Source organism: Onychomys torridus, chromosome 4, assembly GCF_903995425.1.
Source record: "Onychomys torridus chromosome 4, mOncTor1.1, whole genome shotgun sequence".
Taxonomy (NCBI): domain Eukaryota; kingdom Metazoa; phylum Chordata; class Mammalia; order Rodentia; family Cricetidae; genus Onychomys; species Onychomys torridus.
This window is the reverse complement of record NC_050446.1, coordinates 39774707-39795222: the sequence shown is the minus strand read 5'-3', so window position 1 is coordinate 39795222 and position 20516 is coordinate 39774707. Positions and strand designations below refer to the sequence as shown.

General features: G+C 36.1%; 1 protein-coding gene across 6 annotated transcripts in view; it reads left to right on the top strand.

The window, feature by feature from the left end:
* The window catches only part of Kcnh7 (potassium voltage-gated channel subfamily H member 7), a 458805-nt gene that overhangs the window by 331199 nt on the left and 107090 nt on the right, over positions 1 to 20516 (top strand). For all 6 annotated transcript variants that reach the window (XM_036185753.1, XM_036185750.1, XM_036185751.1 and 3 more), the window contains one exon: positions 3644 to 3858. In XM_036185753.1, the coding sequence (XP_036041646.1) occupies positions 3644 to 3858 (215 nt within the window). The remainder of the gene's footprint in view (positions 1 to 3643; positions 3859 to 20516) is intronic.

Here is a 20516-nt window from a genome sequence, read left to right as displayed (position 1 = left end):
ATGTTCTGTCAGCTTAGTTTAGAATTGGTGAAAAAGAATATTATTAATCCCTGCCTTAACACATTTGGAATTTATTCCATTGGAATTTATATAGACTTCAGAGAAATCTGTGAGGACTATAGTTTGCAGGATCTAAAAGACTTCTAGGTGTAAATATTTGATTCAAAGCAAGAAAAAGAAGAATATTGCTCTTTGTTATACAGGAGAAAATAAGCTTGGGATGCCTTATCTGAGTGAGTGTGAATAAATCATTTTAAATATACTGCTATGCTGAATTCACTAAATATATTCATTCAAAAGAAAATTTTCATTAACTCTTTTAGACTCAAAGTCCAAAACAAATAGAAAGAAATGACAATTTTGAAGATGTTTTTCTATATTAAATAACAGAAGCTAAACTAAGGATTCTAAGGAGTCTATAAATTCCAAGGTGCATCTGAGTAAGACATTTTATCAGAGTTTCTCAGCCCCAGCTCTAATAATCCCCTTCTCAGCAAGTCTTTTGTTTTACTCACTTGACTTTCCTGAAATGGAATTCAGAGATAGTTAACCATTTCTAAAATAATAGCATGGTCCTCTAACTCTAATACAAAGATTCACAAAGGCAAAGCAGTTTATGATTGTATAATATGTATATTACTATACTACTGTTTGAATATAAATATACTGAGGACATAATTCAATAACACAGTAGAAAAAGTTGACTTTCAGGAAATTAAGGACATGATTGAACACCCCATATAAAAATAGTAAAATGGGAAAGCAGTCATATTCAGTGATAATAAATTGGGTTTTAACAAATGTGTTAAGTACTCAAAATAATAATAAACCAAGAAAACATGAAAGAGAAATTAGGAAGTATGATATTCTCACAAGTGAGCTGTCCTTCCTTTTAAGTATTCTTTCAAAGTACTTCTCTATATGATAAAATGTAATAACAATGACTTATGCAGAAGATAGACACATTACTAAGTGTTAAGGTATATTTGCATCTTCATGTTGAAAACTATCTTTCCAACCACATGCTTTGTTAAGGATGAGTAGTGCTGACAAAATAAATTTGCAGGTAAAAGTGCTTACTTCTCAACAGGGCTGACTGGAGTTTGATCCCCTCACATTAGAAGAAGAAAATTAAAAAGTTGTCCTATGGCCTCTATGTGTGCTCCCCAGTAATCATAGCATGCACACAAACACACACACACACACACACACACACACACACACACACACACACACACACCACGAATAATTAATTAAAATTTAAAATAAATAAATAAAATGATGAGTAATAGTAGGCAGAAAAATCCATCGAAGCACTATAAAAAAGTTGTGGAAGGTCTCTAGAGTGTTACATACTGACACTGAAAGCCACGCCAGATGTTTAGCATTTAAAGTGTGGGTTTCTGTTTGTGAGGGCACATGTAATTTGGCATTTAGAAAGGGATAATGATGTAAAATATTTTAAAAGGCACTTTTTTCAGAACTTTAGTGTAATTCTGGTAGTTACCAGAAAATTTAATTTTGCTTCTAGTTATCAAAGAAGACTCAAATCCCTTATTTTACATACTTACACGTGTCAAGCTTAGAAACAAACTGTCACCAGAACTCTAAGATTCTGTGTTGACCATTCAAATGCTACAAAGATTGCAATTCTAGAGAACATGATTTTCCAAACTAGTGACATACTTCTAACATAATTGTGTGAGGACATTAAAGCAGTGTATGATATTCCATGTTCATGATAAGTGTAGTTCTAGAAATTTAATATCACTGCAACCCTGTGAAGTATATTGTGCTGCTTTATTGGGAACACATTAGAGATTCAGACTATTTCAAGCACTGTAACTATACGAATATCCCTTGAAACACATGCAGCAGGTTGTCAAAGCAAGAATAAGGATGGTGGAACTCAAATTCCTCCATCATTATGACAATCAAAAGGCACCCTGACAAATGTCCCTTGGGGGCAATATTACAGACCCTCTGTCCATAACTATAGCTAACTCTATGGACTAACCAGAAATAGCCACAAGGGCAATAAAACTACACTAACATACGTTGCCTGCCTATTAACATCCTAGAGTAGCTGTGTAGACAATTTCCTGCAAAAATACAACATAGAGAAGGGTGGTCTAGACACAAATTCAAAAGGTGGACAAAATGGTTTTACTACAGTTTCACTGTATGCCTGAATGTTACCCTAGGTCTCTTAGTCATATCCCTAGGTGCAGATAAATTATCCAGGGAAAGAAAACACAGCATTTCAGTGAGGAGGACAACAACAGTGTCTAAGAAGCCCAAAGTTCGAGATGTGCTACAGATTTTAACAAATGTGCCTAAAAATGAGGCAAAGAATAGACAAAACAGGAAAACCCCATCTGAAATACTTTTTTTTCTTATACTTTTAAAATTTTTTTAAAGCCTTCAGCACTAGGGCTGGAGCACTGATTGGAGGCACCAGAGGACGGTGGTAGAAGAGCAAGTTCAGCTAACATGGGAGAAGGAACTAGAAGACAGTCTTCCCCCACCCACTCCCACTCTCCCAGTCAAAACCAGACTGAGTAACACTCATGCTCTCAGGAAGTTTAAACAGTTCTTCATGGTGCCAAGTTATTAGAGCTACAACATCGAGTAAGCAATTAATCCAGCACATAAGAACTCCAGATCGTTTCCTGACACCATAAATAGCAGATAATAGATTCATCCCTAACAAAGATGGTATTGCCTAGGCTCTTCAACAAGGGAACCCGGGGGCTTGGCCTCTTCCCAATTGTGTTTCTAAGAACAGAATGTCAAAGGTGTTTGGGAGCTTCCAACCCAGACATGCTCTGTTTCCTAACTATGGTTATGTTTACCTTAAGTTGTGTTTGCCATGGCAACATCCTTGTGTAGTTTGCTTACAGGATTTTTCTTTTTTTCTTTTTTACTGTAACTGCAAAATAAAATGAAAGGAAATATTTCCAAATCCCAAACAGAATCCTGAAGATTTCAATAGAGTGACAAAAGATGAGTGTGTACACACACACACACACACACACACACACACACACACACACAGGAGACACTTGGTCATTTTCGACATCATGTAGGCATGAATCCTGGAGAAACTCCAGGGATCATCTAATATAGGTAGTAGAAATGCTGAAAAAGAGCAACTGGCTTGTCACTTCTTAGTGCCATGTGAAAGAGAGCAACTTAAGCCAGGGCTGTGTAAGTGAAACATTCATAAATTTCAAGACCAGCATGATTTTGTAACCTGGCCAGGGCTTCCTTCTCTAGGTCACCCCCAGAATAGGAAACAAAACCTATGGGGAACACTTTAAGGTAGAATCCAGCCAGGAGCAGAACATGAAGGGTCCTTTGTTTGTTTTATTTTGCTTCTCTTCTTTCCAGCCTTTAATGAACGCAGCCAGGCCACAGCAGAAGCTGACATTTGTACTTCTAGTACAACTGTTTCCCCTTTGGTTCCCACGTGTCCTTCTTTGTGGAAAAAGGTGTTCACATATAACCTGACTGCACTTAGTCATGGGAGTCACACCGGTCATGGATCATTAGCCAGGCATTCAAGACCATCTTTCTTTTGATTTTTCTTTTTTCTGTTTCTTCTGATACTATTCTTACAAATACTCTCCAATTTTTCTAGGGCCTTTTAATCATATCAAGTCCAGTCTGCTGGGGTCCACGTCGGATTCAAACCTCAACAAATACAGTACCATCAACAAGATTCCTCAGCTCACTCTGAACTTTTCAGATGTCAAAACTGAAAAAAAGAATACATCCCCTCCTTCTTCAGATAAAACTATTATTGCACCCAAGGTCAAAGAACGAACACACAACGTGACGGAGAAAGTGACCCAGGTAGGGCATTACTTTACACTACATTGCAACTGCTGTGGGATTGTTTGCTGGACCATAACAAACATTTTCTCTCTGATGAACAGTGGGAAGACATTTATCTCAATGCGTTGAGATACTTAAAAACTCCTAAGGAAACATTAACAAAGCTGGCTATAGTGATTTTTGTCTGTTACTAGACTGGGCAAAACTGAACTAACTTGATATTGTTTATTGCTCAGAGGTAATTATGTGGCTATTTGTCACTCCTGGACATTTATTGACTTGCTGCCAACCCTGACATTATAAAGCATTTTTAAAGAAATGGAACAGATGTAATGGAATTTTAGAAGTCTAACTAAGATTTACTCCTAACTGTGACCTCTCCTTTTGTGCTTATTCCACTAAATTAAGCCGTATGCAAGCTGGTAGAAAGGAAAGCTGCCTGAGGTGATAAAATATTGGAGTGAAACAATGCATCTCACAACAACATTTTATTATTTTTCAAATAAATATTGCAACCTGAATTACAATAGAGAGGCACGGCCCCAAAGTCTTGCCTCAAAGAATAGATAAAGATGATTTGTACTTATGTCAAAATAAACACCTAAGCAGTCCCTAGCTTTTGCTTACAGTGCATTTACTATGCTAGGGATCCATGGCTCTAAAATTTGTCCAAGAAGCAATTCTTCTACAAACAATTTAGTTAGTATATTTCCCAGTAAGACTTTGTAATAACAGCCCACAATAAAAAAAAAAAAAGGTAAATTTGACCCAAACCCTATTCTAAACTGGAAAATTTGAATTATTAAAGACTACTTTTCTGAACTGTAATTACCACAGGTAGTGCTGTATTGCTGTTTGCACAAAACCCCTTGTGAAAGATGAGATGTGTATGACAGCACTAGGCATCTATTATGGTTATAAACGACCAATTTATATTTGTTGGAGTTGATAAAATACATGTGTCATTTGTGATAGCATCCCTAGAATGTACTTTCATATTTGCATGGTAATAAAGCACACTACTATTGGTATTTTCCTCTTCTTAAGTAGTATAAGTAAAGTCAATATAATAGAGTTAAATAAATATCCTATTATTATTCATATTGTATTGACATCATCTTGGTAGCTTTGAATTTTACTTACAATTTTATCTATGTCTTAAAATTTTCTTTTTAAGTAGTAACCAATATATAGATATATAGAAAGTAAGGAGATGGAAGCAATGTTAGCAATGTTAGGGGCATGGCTATGCAACTGGCAGGAGTGAGTGAAGTTTGGAGCATAGCATGATGAGGACTGGCCAAGAACTGCTGTGTGGGACTTCCCAAACATACTTCCAGCCAGCTGTGGCTGACCAGGAATGTTTGACCAACAGATGTGCCCAGATCTTCTCATTCCAAAGGAAGAATGAAACTTTAGAATTTAAGATATCTTTACTTCTAATAGTTGAAAATTTAATTTGGAGGCTGCCACAGCATTCTTCCTTAGGCAGACAAAACAAAGTAATACCTTGAACATCCAAGGTATTGTGAGTTAGTTTGCCACAAGAACCCCTGTCCTACCACACCTAACCAGTCCACTGTTTCAAGGAAAGAGTAAAACCAGTGTGACTCAAAGATGGTACCTACTTTAGGAATTTTTTTCATCCTAATGTAATGGATATATATACCATATGAATATGTTAATAAAACACTGTTAGTAAAGAGTCTAAGAACACAGTTTATGGAGGACATAACTGTACTTTAAGGCAAGACTGATTAGAGAAAAAGTAACACTCAGACATCGCAACTGGATCTCAGAAGTAACTGATCAAACTAGGCAGTTTGTGATATTTAAAGTCAGGAGTTAGAATCAAACAAGCTTGAGCTTAATACTTAACTTTTACTGTATGGCATGGAATTAAGCTGAATAAGACAAGGTTGAGGGCTGGCAAAACTTCTCAGAGGTGAGGTGGTGCAGCAAGAGCAAACAGAGGCAGATGGATCTCTTTGAGTTCCAGACCAGCCAGGGCAACAGAGTAAGAGCCTGTCTAAAGCAAAGCAAAAAAAAAAAACCCCAAAAAAAACCAAAAAAACAAAAACAAAACAAACCAACTCAGACTTGATAGAAGACAGTTGTATGTGGCAAGTGTTCCTCCTGGTGCTAAGTGCATAACAAGGAATGTGTTCACTCCATGTTTGTATGACTCTCCTCTTTATATGTTAAGGGTCCCTTTAGCTACATCCTCAGAACCTTCTAGAACAGAGGTAGAGTGGGCATCAACAAAGGCCTGCTACAGGAAAGAAGGGAAGGCAGGAAGATAAGGAGGAAGAAAAAAAGGAAAGAGTTATCAAGGAAAGGGGGAAGTGCCCGTATAGGAAGTCAGTGATGACAGTTACTGAAGCACAAAAGTCCATTGTGTCTTCTCAGAAACCTGACAAAGATGAAGCTGGGAAATTTCCCTTCTAGATGAGTCTTTACTAGGCTTTTGAGTAGGTGAATTGGTAAAGTGCCATCAAAAACAGATTCCATAAAATACTTCACGTTATTTTAAGATCTCATGCCTTATCTTTTAAATCCCCCATGGCTCATGTACTTAGTTCCATAATGTTATAATATTGGTTTCAACATTACAGTATCTTTTATACCACTCTTCTCGGGGTTTTGTTTTGAATGTGTGTAGATCCAAAAATTTTTTTTTATTAAAAACTAATTGTGCCTTGGTTATCTGGTTTATCCTCCTATGCAAGCAAGACAACTCAAATTTCATCCCCAAAAGCCACATAAAGTGAAGGAGAGGACAAACTCCATAAAGTTTTCCTCTGAGCTCTATATGTTGCTGTGGCATGTGTGTGTGTGTCCACCCCTATACATATTATTTACTCACACAATAAAAATAAGAGTATTTTATTTATTTATTAAATTCGATGCATGTATATACCTTAACTATATCCATCCCTGTTCCCCCTCTCCAATTCCTCTGGGACCCTCCCTTACAGTAATATAAGAGGACACGAACCTTATAGTACTATAAGAGGTTTGTGTCTTCTTACATTACTGTTACTATCATTATTGTTTTTATGTAACCCACTGAGTCCATTTAATGCTGCCCACATACTCAGGAGTGTGAAGTAACCCACTGGGTCATGGGCAATCTACCAGTGGCCACATCCACAAAGTGACTCTTCTTCATCCAGTGGCTGTCAGCTGCCAATAGCTAGCTCCTTAGACCATGTTGATCTTGATCTTGTGCCAGTTACCATAGCATCTGTAAAGTCAATATGCCATCCTTTCACATCATTCCTCCCCTACCTCCAGGTCTTACATCCTTTCTGTCCAATCTTCCACAATGTCTCTTGAGCCTTTGGAGTAGGGTGTGATATAGCACTCTCAATTACTTGTTCTTAGCACTTTGAATGAGCATGATCTCTTCATTATCCTCTACCCACTGCAGTTAAGAAGACTTTCCAGGGCTAGAGAGATGGCTCAACAGTTAAAAGCATGTAGTGCTCTTCCAGAGGACCTAAGTTTGGTTCCCAGCACTCTAATCAGGCAACATACAACCATCTGTATCTCCAATTCCAGGGGATCCCAGATTTTCTCCTGGCTTCCATGAATACTGCACTATATGTATGTACCACCTCACTTCTCATTCATATATATATATATATATATATATATATATATATATATATATATATATAATTTAAAATAAAAATAAGGTCCCTTATTTTAGGAAAGAAAAAGTTCTCTTACTAAATTTGAAAGCAGCACAAATACATAAATATACACGCACACACACACAAAAACAAACAAACAAACAAACAAACTTGTGTCATTAAGAAATGAGACTTCTGAGCATTGATTAGGCCATTAGTGTGTAGCTCTCATGAAATAGTTTGAAGACTACAAACCAGCTTCTGTGGCCCATTCTGTCAATCACAACACAGAGAAAGGATTGCTGCCTTCATTAGGCACCAAATCTGCCAGGGATGTGATCTTGAACTTTTCAGCCTTCAGAACAGAAAAATAAAATTGAAAAAATTTACATTGTTTATATACTACCCAGTTACCAGCAGTTTATACAAATAGCAGTCCAAACAGACCAAATGCTTACCAGTCAATGTATCTGAGGCCTACAAAAGGGCTCGTCTTTGCAAAAATTTTGGAGTATCCCTCTCTCACTCTCCAAAATTCCCCAGTAAAGAGCAGGTACAGGCTTTTCAAAGGGTTTAAGAGGTTAGAATGGCAACCTGCTTATAAAGGAACATGTTTTGTAAAAGAACTTCCAGTGAATGGAAATTCCTCTGGATTAAGGACACAAAGTGTGAATGACTCTGACTGGGAATAGTTCCACATTGGCACTTAGTAACAAATCTTTATTGTCTACATGCCAAATCAAACAAGGCAAAGATCAAATACAAAACAAATAATCTGCCAATATAAAGTTTAATTTTGCATTAAAGTACTCTGAAACTATCCTATGACTCTAAGACTATCCTGGTATTTGGGAAGTTTCCTAACCATTGCTGTCTTTGAAATTTACATATTCATTTGATGCAACTCCTTTGTCCGCCAGTCACTAAAACTAACTTGGTAATGACATAAAACTTTATTTCCTCAATTAATCTTTGTGTTGGAAGATTATCAATATGTAAGTTTTGGATAATCAGCCATATTTTCTTGTCAAATCTTGTGCGCTAATAGATTTGCATAAGGTTCTTTCTTCAGAGAAGCCAAGCTTTTGTCCACAAGTAACTCAACAGTGAATTTAAATATTCCTTAGCATACCAACAATAGAGCAGACATTAGCAGAATGAGGCATGACTGAAAAAACCAATAAATGCTCTTATTTTTGTCTCCTAGTCTCTTATACACATTGAATTAGAATTAGCCAAGTAGCTCTTTTCTCTCCAGTTAGATGTGTTTCTTTGCAGCAGAGAGCCTATTGTTAGTCACTCAATTATCCATGTTTTCATGCAGTTGTTTATATATTCAACAAGAACTTACTGAGAGAATACAAATGTAACATTCTGGAAATTTAGACTTAGAGGAAGTATCTTTACCTTGGGGAAATGAAGGAAATAGACAAGTAGATTACACAGGTATTACAAGGCAGTTTGAAAAATTATACCACAGGTGCAGACAAGATACAGAGGGTTCTAGGAAAGGAAATTTTACCTGTGTTGGGACTGAGGGATGGTAATTAGGTAATAGCCTCTTAGGCTATTTATGAAGCTTGAGAAATTTCCTATGTTTTTTGATGAAAACAACCCAAGAATATGTAGTAGAGTATTTAAAAAAAAATCTGCTGAAGAACCAAATGGCAGTGGCTCATTACAAAGATGAAGATAAACATCAAATTAACAGCATTACTGATACTGAGGTGGACATAAAATACAAGTATGTTAAATGCCCGGTAAATTCTAGAACACAGAAGCATAAAACCCAGAATCAATGATTTAAAACTAAAATATAAAATAGAATTCTATAAGGGAATAATGCCTAGTATAACAACAGAGTGTACTAGCAACTAGATGGAGCAACACTAAACAACAGTATAGAATGATACCATTGACAAGAGCAAATGTGATTATTGCTATAACATCACTTTTGGGAACTAAAGGGAGTCTCTATTTCCCTTCAACTCAAGATTGGTCAGATTGTGTTCATTGTTTATGAAGAATTTCTGAAGACTTTAATGGAAATCCACATAGCATTATCAGAGAATAAGATGCAAGATGTTGCCTAAATGGATGGGGCATGCTCATTTAGAGAACAGGTGAAATTTAACATTAGTCCATAAGATCTTTCCTATAGATTTACTGAGGAAAGTCTTCAAGAAATTAGCTTTAACTAATAATAAAAAGATTTAGGCCACAATAAAGAAACTCATCAATGTTTAAATGTCTGTATATTCACCAGGAGTATGCCTTTAATCCCAGCACTGGGGAGGCAGAGGCAGGCAGATCTCTGTGAGTTCCACGTCAGGCTGGGCTACATAGTAAGGTACAGGATCAGTGGATCTATGTGAATTCGTGGCTAGCCTGATCTACATAGTGATTCCGGAACAGACAGGGCTAATGTAAAGAGAAACTGTCTCAAAACAAAAAACCAAAAGGTCCATATAATATTCAAATAATCTATGTAGATTTTAAGCTAAAGTAGATTTATGATGTTCAAGACTCATTGTAGGTATTTATGTTATTGGCATGAAAATGGAAATATGATAAATTTAATAAGAGCTTGACAGTGATCAACTGTTCACTGTTTAAGAGATTCTGTGATAAATTGTTTATGGCTGGCCAAGTTTAATCTACAGGATAACTACTTGGCAGTATTATTATACCTGTTCCTTCTCACTCAGAGTCGCCTGACTCTACACGTAAATGCTTCAGTTTCTAAACTACACTCCATGTGTCTACTATTTCCCCATTTGCATGCTGAATCTGCTCAGAAGACATCACAGCAAATGACTATGTCTGAAATGTGCCTTTATGGTTGAATGTGATACTCAGAAAAACATTAAGTATTCAGAGAAGTGAGGCTACAGAAGAAGGAACAGGAAAAAGGGTTCTTCTTCTTAGACTCTAACACATCTTAACAAAGAAGCTTCATTCCCATCATCACTTGTTGAAGTTCATGTCCACCTATTTATGCTATGTTTAGATGAGAACCATGGGATTTAGGGTTTTGTTTGTGTGCTATAAGTTATCAAAAAAGTGAAATAACAGTGATATTACTGACATTAGTAAGAGTTCAAAGATGATAGCATTTCACTTTTTATTGGAATCTATACAATGCAATAATACATAATCTCTTCACTGTCAACCACTAACTTCAAAGCAACTATTTATAATTTAGTATAATTTATAGCAGAGTAATTTTAATTCAAAAGTAGCATTAATTTTATACTGTTAGCCAATATTAAAATTACCATCTTGTGATTAGCCATACAAAATTTCTTGACATATTTGACATATTCCCTCAAATAACATAAATACTAAACTTTCATCAATGAGAGAATTTTTTTTAAATCTTCCATATAAAACTACACATTAAAAGTGACTTTATATAGAGCACTATTTTTAAATAATGTTGTTAAGTTAAAATTGCACTTAATTAGAAATTTTAATTTCCAACACTAGTTTAACAAATGATTTTTCATTTTTGAAGTTACAAAATAAAAGATTCACAATACTCCTACCACATGATTAATGTGTTTTTTTTTCCTAAACTGCATTTTTTATCTAAACTGATTTAAACATCATGCAGGCTTCAATATAACTGAACAGATCATCTTCAACTGCCAGAAATAGCAATAATCAAAATATCACAAATTAAATTTGAAATGCGACACAGGAGAAAAATTGCTTCCGAATACTACCAATTGATATGACATTTGTTTTGCATCCGTTATCTTTCTGTTATTTATAGAATATCATCAACTTTGGCTAAGTAGGACAGAAATCCCCATCCAATATTTTCTCCATATCTTGGTCATGGTTTATAAACTACTTGTATAAATGCAAATCAAAATGAAAATAGTATATCTGGACTTTGCAAGAAAGCATAAAGCACACTGAACATAGGTTCAGCTCCTGTGAGAACTGAACTGTAAGCCAGTGTCAGGTGCTGTGGCACCTCAAAACTATATAAAGGAAAGCTTTGCTTTTGCCTTGAGTTACTGCAATACTTTGAGAATGAAGATACTAGATTATGTTTTCAAGCTTGTTCTCATAAAGTCAATGTAGTCTACAATATAAATAATGATGAGAATTAGAAAAAGGTAACGAAGCATTTTATTAACAATTATCTTCTCTAATTATGTACTGTATTACACAAATATTGAATATAAATAAAAATGTTATTTAAAAAGTATGAAAAAATTTTAAAAGCAACAAATTAGTTTTGTCTATTTTCACTGAATCATATATATGTATATATGTGTATATATATATATATATACATATATATATATATATATATGCCTAAGTATAGATGTGTCTATGTGTATATATATTATATATGCATGATATCACATAAAGTCTAACAAAATAGGTTTTGGTTCTTGTAAAAGTACCTTGCTTATCTCAATAATAATACTTCAGCACAGTTTCAATGAGGTAGAAGAAACCCTGGAAACCTCTGAATGACAGCCACAGCTCTTGGTGAAGGATTTGTACATAACTGCTTAAAAGCAACCACCTGTTTGACTTCATATATTCACACATTTAAAAAGGAGAAAAGAAAAAATGTCATCTCCTTTAAAAGTTGGGTCAGCCAAAGGAATCTGGATAGATATATATGGGTGGTCAGCAGAGACAGGTAAAAATAATTTAGCTTAGAGTTCATAGCAATAGCCTGGTTGCCATGGCAACTGAGGCACAGAAGAGTGTGGATCTATTGCTAAGATGGTTCAGATTTTCCATCCTCATCCACCCTCCAGTTAGCCAGAGCTTTGAGATAAAAGTCTCCTGGAACAGACCAGAAATGCAGAGGCGAAGTTCTTTGCTCATGTGCCCTTGTAACCTAGGGGTTATGACCAGCACAGTTCAAAGGGAATTACCTAATGCCAGCAGGAGAGCAGGCAGAAGCAGCAGGTTTTTTATGTTTCGTGGGATGAGAATTAAGCTAAAAATTATTATCAAGTATGAACATCACAGAGCATACATGGTATTTTCACACAAATCATCTAAGGCCTTGAAATGTTGTGGTTATGGACTATTCCTTGAATTAAGATGTGAAAATATGTTTAAAAATTAATCTAAATGAGGTGGATAAAACAAAAAAAAGTTAGGAAGCCTTACTGGTGATCTTGATATTAATACCTTTTGCCCAGTTCTATTTCTCTCTATTGTGAAGACCTTGTTTCCAGGAGAAAGTACATGGTTAGACTACAGAAACCTCCAAAATTAATTGTTTCTGAAAAGTTCATTAAAAGTTGGGTAATTTAAAGTTAACAGAATTTTATTTTTTTGTCTTACCCAGAATTCTTTGACATTTCTATGCCAATGGAATCATACGAAATATCTCTGCCTACCTTCCCCTCTCTTTTCTCTTCTCCCTCCTCTGTCTCTCTGTCTCTGTCTCTTCCTCTCTCTCTCTCTCAACATAGATAGATGATAGATGATATATAGATAGATAGAGAGACAGATAGAGATATATCTTTCTCCATTACTCCTCCTTCCATTATAGAAATTTAATGGTGATATAAGCCTAAAAATTCTTAATCCTTAACAGTTTTTATCTCCTTTGTAACACCCACTTCCATATCATTGAAGTCAGACAAACTTGGGAAACACAGGCATAGGCCAGCCTTTCATCCTGCCATTGAAGCTGAAAAGAGAACCTGGCCTAGTCCTACATTTTTTAAGTCTTCACTTGTTTGGAGAAGCTTCATCTCTTCATGTGGTTTCTAAGGAAGAGGATGAACTACACAATCTTATGAAATTCCTCTTATAACACCTTTGAATAAAAAGGAAAAGCATGTCCATTCTCAGTTCAGTAACCCTGTACTGAGGCTCACTTGATTTCTCCAAGCAGCTTCAGAGGAGCAGGTGCCTACAGTCCCTCTAAGAAGAAGCTTCCTGTCGGGATACCATTCCTATGCCTTTACTCTGAAGTGTGTTCTCCAAGACACTAGTATCATGTTCTTTTCATAGACAAAAAAAAAAATCCCTTTCTGTCTTAAATATACCTGTTATAGGTCCATAAGTGTTTGAGGCCTATTTCTTTAGAATCTGTTTAGTAGAAAGGGAGAAATATGTGATACAGAGTAATGGGTAAAGGAAATAATCTAACCCCCGCTAAGAGAGGGCCACGCTCTAAGCTGGCCTGCTAATTTCAGAGGCCAGCGAGATGACCTTTTTCTTCTCTACGCACTTCTCTGTTCAGTTGGTCTTACTAAATGGTCCCGGCAGAGGTGAACGGATTGTGGTATGAGGTATTCTCTACTCAGCTTATTTCCTCTCCTGTTTTGTTGGTCTTCCATTTGTTTACTAATGTGGCAAAAAGACATAAGGCAAAACAGCCGTTAGGCAGGTCTAGTCCTTTATGCCTGTGGATCTTTGTCACATTTGAAGTGTAGTCCACATGACAAGTCCCCATACCACATCAGGAGCAAGTCCTTAATTTTTAAGACAGAATACTAAAACTGAGTCACATTGTGAGAACAGAATCTGAAGAGGAATACAAATGAATACATTAAAAACACTAATGCCCCTTCCTTGATGGCCAGCTGTCACTTTACTGAAACACACTGTTTTGGAGAGGTAATCCATCATTTGTACATTATGCCTATACCTATCTCCATTACTCACGAAACTGTATTGAAAAATAGTGGTTTCGTACCCTTAACTCACCCCGCTTGCAAACACTTAAAGTACTTAAGAATCCATTTTCTTTCCCCTTCCTCATTACCTCTCTCCCTCTCACCAGCTATCACTGACTCACTTTGTCTTTCAAATAAAGACCTCTCTTCACCCTGTTTCTGTCTGTACACTTGAATGGATGCCTCCTGGTGGATACTGTGATACCTTTAGTTTTAGTAAATGAGCAACATGGACATGAGAATTCAGTACAGTGTTAACTGAAAAGGCATCTTCCAAAGCATGAGTATAATTTCTTTCTGGTCAATACAACCTACTACTTGACATGATTGAAAAGTAATGATATTGCCTACTCGTCAGTTGCATCTTTGTATTTTATGTATGTTTGGTAACATGACTTTTTTTAAATTATTGGTTTTATTTGTCACATATTCTCATTTTAACCAACAGTTATGAAGTCAGGGGAATAAAGCTTTAAACCAAGTAGTATGAAAAAGAAAAAAGTCAATATCATATTTTATATTTGGTTATCTAGAACAAATAAAAGTTGGCTACCAACACTGTTCATAATATTCAGGGTATTTTCTGAAAACCATTCTTCAAAGTGAATGTGCATTTGAAACAAAACTACTCCTGAGCATCGCTAGGGAAGAGAGAGAGAGTCACAGAAGGAATAGATGCAGTCCTCATTGGAGGTCCTTTGGAATCCTCACAGCTTTCTGTTTAAGTTCAGGGAAAGAAGCTAGACTCCTCAGTTCCTTTTTCTTTTCTGGCACATCTCATTGCCAACAAGAGAATCACCCCCACATTATATAAGTTAGAGTCCTTCTTGCAGTTCCTCAGGCGCCTTTACCATGTGATCACTGCAGCAACTTTGGGAGAATGAGAAGGGGAAATCTAGCTGAGTGCCAGCACTCACTGCTTCTTGACTGGGCATGCAACAGTACAAGCCACTGGCATTCCATGGTGACGCATCCCCTGCTGCAAAGGACTGTCTCTTCAAGCTGTGAGCCAACATAAACCTTCCTTCCTTAAGTTGCTTTTCTCAGATAGTTTGTCCCAAGCATGTGCAAAGTTACAAATACATTCTCCTTTTAAAAAATGAAACTTTTAATAAAATCATGCAGCCCTCATTGCCCATGAAGAGCATGGGGTCAAAGGCACACAGAATGAGGACCCCTGACACAGCTGAATTCTATGTGCTCTTTATATCGGTGTTTTTTCTCTCTCTCTCTGTCTCTCTCTCTGTCTCTGTCTGTCTGTCTGTCTGTCTGTCTCTCTCTCTCTCATATGTGTGCATACATGTGTGTGTGTGTGTGTGTGTGTGTGTGTGTGTGTGTGTGTGTGTGTGTTAAAGGAGGTGATTTATTTAGGTTTCTCAGTGAATTTTGTGTATATCTGGAATTCTGTGTTTTCATGTGTCAAGACATTTTAGACTACAACTAATTCTGATCAACAAGTATTTATTTTTACAATGAATTTTCAGTCAAGGAAACACTCAGAATCTCACAAACTATTAACTCCACATCCAAGAATAAGATTGCTTCCTGGAAGTCTGGTGCTTACTATATTTGGTATGTCATTCAGTGACAAGGACATTTTAAGTCCTGTAGTTTTTCGTTCACCTAACCTGGTCATCTCAGGAGTATGCTAGCCTTCTAATCTTATTCTCCCTAGCACCGATCTTCCCCCATAAGATAAATGCTCAGGGGCTGGCACAAATGAGTTATCATGGCTAGTTACAATGGAGCAGGCAAACAGACATTTTTTAATATTCATTTTTACTTTACATTTTGCTCTCTGCCTCAAAAATAGGTCAAAAATTTATCTTTATGGGAAAGCATAGCTATTATTTTTTAAAACACACCCTTTAAAAAGTTAGGTAGTTATTACTTTTTTCAGAGAATATTTACAGGTAGAAAATCTGATGCCACATTTGTGCCAACAGGCTCCACTGTAGCCCTACTATAATTTTCAAAAAGAAATACAACATTAAGATATTGAAAAGGAAACAGGAAATTGTGAATGTGAGTTCATTGAAAGAAATTTTTGTTTAATTTATTTTTATCATAAAAACAAGATTCCTAAATGTTGCCAACAACAGTTATGCCATATTACATGGCCCATTTTTCATATTACCTGAAATTAAAATTCACATTTTAAAACTATATACCAAAACAAAAGTACATGCACACATGCTGGAAGAGATAGCCTAAAACTTGATTTAGCATCTGTATTTGCTTGCCAACAGCATCTTCAAGACATCATTTGCAAACTGTTGAAATAATTAATTTGTAGTAAGTTCTTAAAATATTTCAAATGTATTTAATATCACATCTGTTTCCCACCCACTAGAACTATTAAATTAGCTGATTAAAAGAAATATAAAATTCAAGACTGAAATTTGAGATAACAGATTAGAAATATGTCATTTATTCTATAACATTATACTTTCATTTCCTTAGTTTATGAAAGCTCAGTTCCTTATTAATAAGATCCCACCTCTCTCCTTAGCCCCAGAGAATAAATCCAGAACACAATTACTGCTACATAACAGTTCCAGGAATTTTCAGTTACAACAGGTGAAAATTAACTTGCTAATAGCAAGGATATAATTATATTCAGTTGGCACTTAACATTCAGAATATGGCCCTGAAAACATCAAGCATAGATGTTAAAATTTGTAGGGAAACTGTTTTAGAAATATAGCTATCCAGTATAGGAAGGAAAGGCTGCAAATGAATCTGTAAAGGTTGGGAGAATATACTTCTGAAACACTTTCAATTTCTCAGGGTTCAGTGTCTGTAGGAAATGGCACACATCGATAATACCGTTCTCTTCTCTTGCACTGGCTTAATGTGTAGCCTGAGTGACCTGATGCACCTTTTATCTGGCTCAACCAGTAAGCTTAATGTGACCATTTAAAAGTACTAGCACTGTTGAGAGTCCTTACTCAGAACACAACTTTTTAAAAAATTTTATTTTAATAAGCTAACTCTTTGTTTAACTTCATTTAAACTTTGTTTAACTGTTGCCCACTTGAACCATCCCTCTTTAATATCTCACTTAGAATGAGCACCCCCACCTTTTCTTGCTGGAAAAAAACAAACACGTGCTGAAAGAGGACTTTGAGGTCTCTCTCACCTCAAAGTACTGTTACATGACCCAGGCTGCCTCTCTTGGCTGTCACTGCTTTCTGGCTCTTCATCAGCTGGCATTTGGGGTGACCCAAACAATCTCTCTTGCAACCCTTTTGTCTTGTGGATGATATGACTACGACCTAGAGGTTTATCTATTCTTAGGTTAACAACAGCAATATCCTCCTTTCTATCAAATTCCTCCCATTCCTGAGGTTTAGATCCAAGTAAATTTGGCAAGTTTCACAGTTTGTAACAAAATTCAATTTCTAAGTTCCAAGGAAAATTTGGTTTTCTGTGACAGGAAAACTTAATCTGTCCCTGATATTATAATATATCCCTCTGTCTATTTGTAGATGGCTAGATGATGGTAATGGAAAATGAACAAGTAAATGTACAGATGGATTCATATTAGGTAACTTACCTGTATTTATATGTATGCTGAGTTATTTTCATTTCCTTATCTATATCTTGAGAGATAGATTTGTAATTTGAGGGACTTTACTCATTTGGTACCCTTTTTTGTTTAATTTTTAAATTTTGGGGGGATTATAATTTAATTACATTTATCCCTTTCCTTTCCTCCTTCTAAAACTAGGGTCATGACTCTTTTTGGGTGGGTGTTAAACGATCCTTTCACAAGAGTCACATATTGGATATCCTACATATCAGATATTTACATTATTATTCATAACAGTAGCAAAATTACGGTTATAAAGTAGCAATGGCATAATATATGGTTGTAGATCACCACAATATGAAGAACTGTATTAAAGGGTTGCAGCATTAGGAAGGTTGAGTACCTCTGACCTAAGACCTTCTACATATTCTTCCACCCCACCTCTCCTTCAAGTTGTTATTACATGCATACACACACACACACACACACACACACACAAATATGTTCCTAGCTATAACCTGTTAAGTCTGTATAATGTGACATGTATATGTTTACAGGGCTGACCATTTGACATTGGACAACCAATTGGCATGCTTTTTTCTGGAGAAGGCCACCTCTCCTGTACCCAGGCTTCCTCAATTGTCTTTGTGTAGGGTTGAGGACTTGTGGAAAACTCTGTTCAGTTTCATATAATAATTTTTTTAACATATGGCCCAAACAACTCAACAAAGTATTCATTTATCAATAAATAATTAAAGTAACTACAGGGTCATTGAGCATAGTATATTCTTGGTAATCACAGAAAATACAGAGATGGCATAATAGGATCACATTTCCACTCACATAATCTTCACTGAGTTCCTACTAAAATGTAAGTAGATCCAATAAGAGGCATGTAAGTTAATTCTGCTGATCACTTTTTTGATTCTGTCCTTACCTTCTTATTTTTACCAGTGGGAGATACCACAAAATTAGGGCAGGTAATTGTTATTTATAAGACTCTGAGATAAATCTATCCTGAGGTGAATAATAGGAAGCTAAGTCTCTGGTTCCTTTTGTTTTCAAATATATGATACAAGACTGACATCATTCTTCATTCTTTCTTTTCTTATATGCCTAACTTGTATGCCAGGTATATTGTCTTCCCTGTTATAGATGTTCAATAAAATCATTAGTTTGAGTTCCTGAGAAAAATGGATTCCAGATGTCTAGAGAGTGTCTCCTTGCAACAGGGTGTTTCGTTATCGATGCTTATTCCAGTGATGTGGCCAACCGCTGCCATCTAGTTGACTAGACTGAAATCAAAAGAGGAACAGAACGTGTGTCCAAGAAAGGCAAAGGTAATACTTTGACAGACAGAGTGGACTCATGACCAGACAGAAAAATGTCATCTAGTCGAGCCATGCCAGAGGAGGTGGTATTCACAAGGAACCATGGAAAGAGAAGGAAAGTGGAAGGTACTAGCACAGGGTAGTCCTCCACAGGAAGAATTCAAAGTGGATGACAGCACAGAGGTTTTCAGACTGAGTGGCTCAAGGTAACTGTAGAAAGGATAGCAGAAGACAGACACTTGTTGAACCGAGTTTCTATTTCTGGCCTCTTGTTTTCTTCTACGGGGCCCTTAGCAACTCCTTGCTCTACAGGATAACACATTCTCCCATGTTGGTTCTCCTCTCAAAAGCCTTCCATCCTATGAACAGCCTCTTGAGAGGTTATTTAGGTGTTTTAAAGATAAGAAACTGTAAGTATACTTTCCTTTTCTCTTTATTTCATTAACTCCTTGAAAATTTTCATACTGTTGGTATCATATTCAGCTTTCAGCTCCTCTAAGATCCATTCCCTACCCATCCAATTTTGTGTGTTTATTTCCGTTTGAGTTTGTGTTGTTTTTGTTTTGTTTTAAAACCCACCCAGTTCGATATGCTCTTACCCTCCTAAGCAGCCCCCACTTGCCAATAACTCCTTAGCTTGGGATGGGACCTCATACCCACCTCCTCTCCCTAGGCTGGCATTTTGTCAGGCTTCTCACTGTAATAAAAATCCACGTTTTACTAAGGCTGCTAATTTGATTGAAGTATTTCATATAAAAACCTGCATGAAAAATAGAACTGAATTCTCGATAGAATGTATTAACATCGAGAAAGAGAAACTCATTAACTCAAATGAAGATTTTTATTCATGGAGACATGTAGAAGGGAGGGGAGCAGATTGCAAGTGAAAAATAAACCTTGGAAAAACGCTTTCTGGTTCTACCGACAGGCTCTCAGGTTCTCCGTCTCTCGGCCTTCTTCAGGTACATTCAGTACCACAGACAAATGATCTTTTCTTTACCTTTAGCAGTTAAGAGTTCAGTAAATCTGTCTTCTCTGAAAAATGAGTATTATTCAAAATTCAAAGCCTATTTATGAATGTGTTGGGCTTCCTATGTTTACTAAACAATGAAACATTTACAATGCACTAATTGTTAAGAAAACAAAGAAAAATGCATATATAGCATAGGTATCTATTTAAAATAGTATTTCAATATGCCTTCAGTATGAAAAGCAGAATTCCTATTTTAAGTAAAGTGAACTCAGTTTTTACCACTTAATTTAGTGCCTGCCTTCAAATACAGATTTTTTTTCTTTCCTAATGTCTTAAAATAGATTCATTAAAACCTTGGGAGATGCTGGGATCCTTTGCAAGATGATTCTCCACAGAATATCAGCTTACATTTTTAAACCTTCCAATACAATCCTGGGATGACATTGTCATGAAGTTGAAATTAAACTAAATCCCTCCACTTACCTTGAAGACCTGTCTGTACTTAGTTTTGTTCTTTAAAACTGG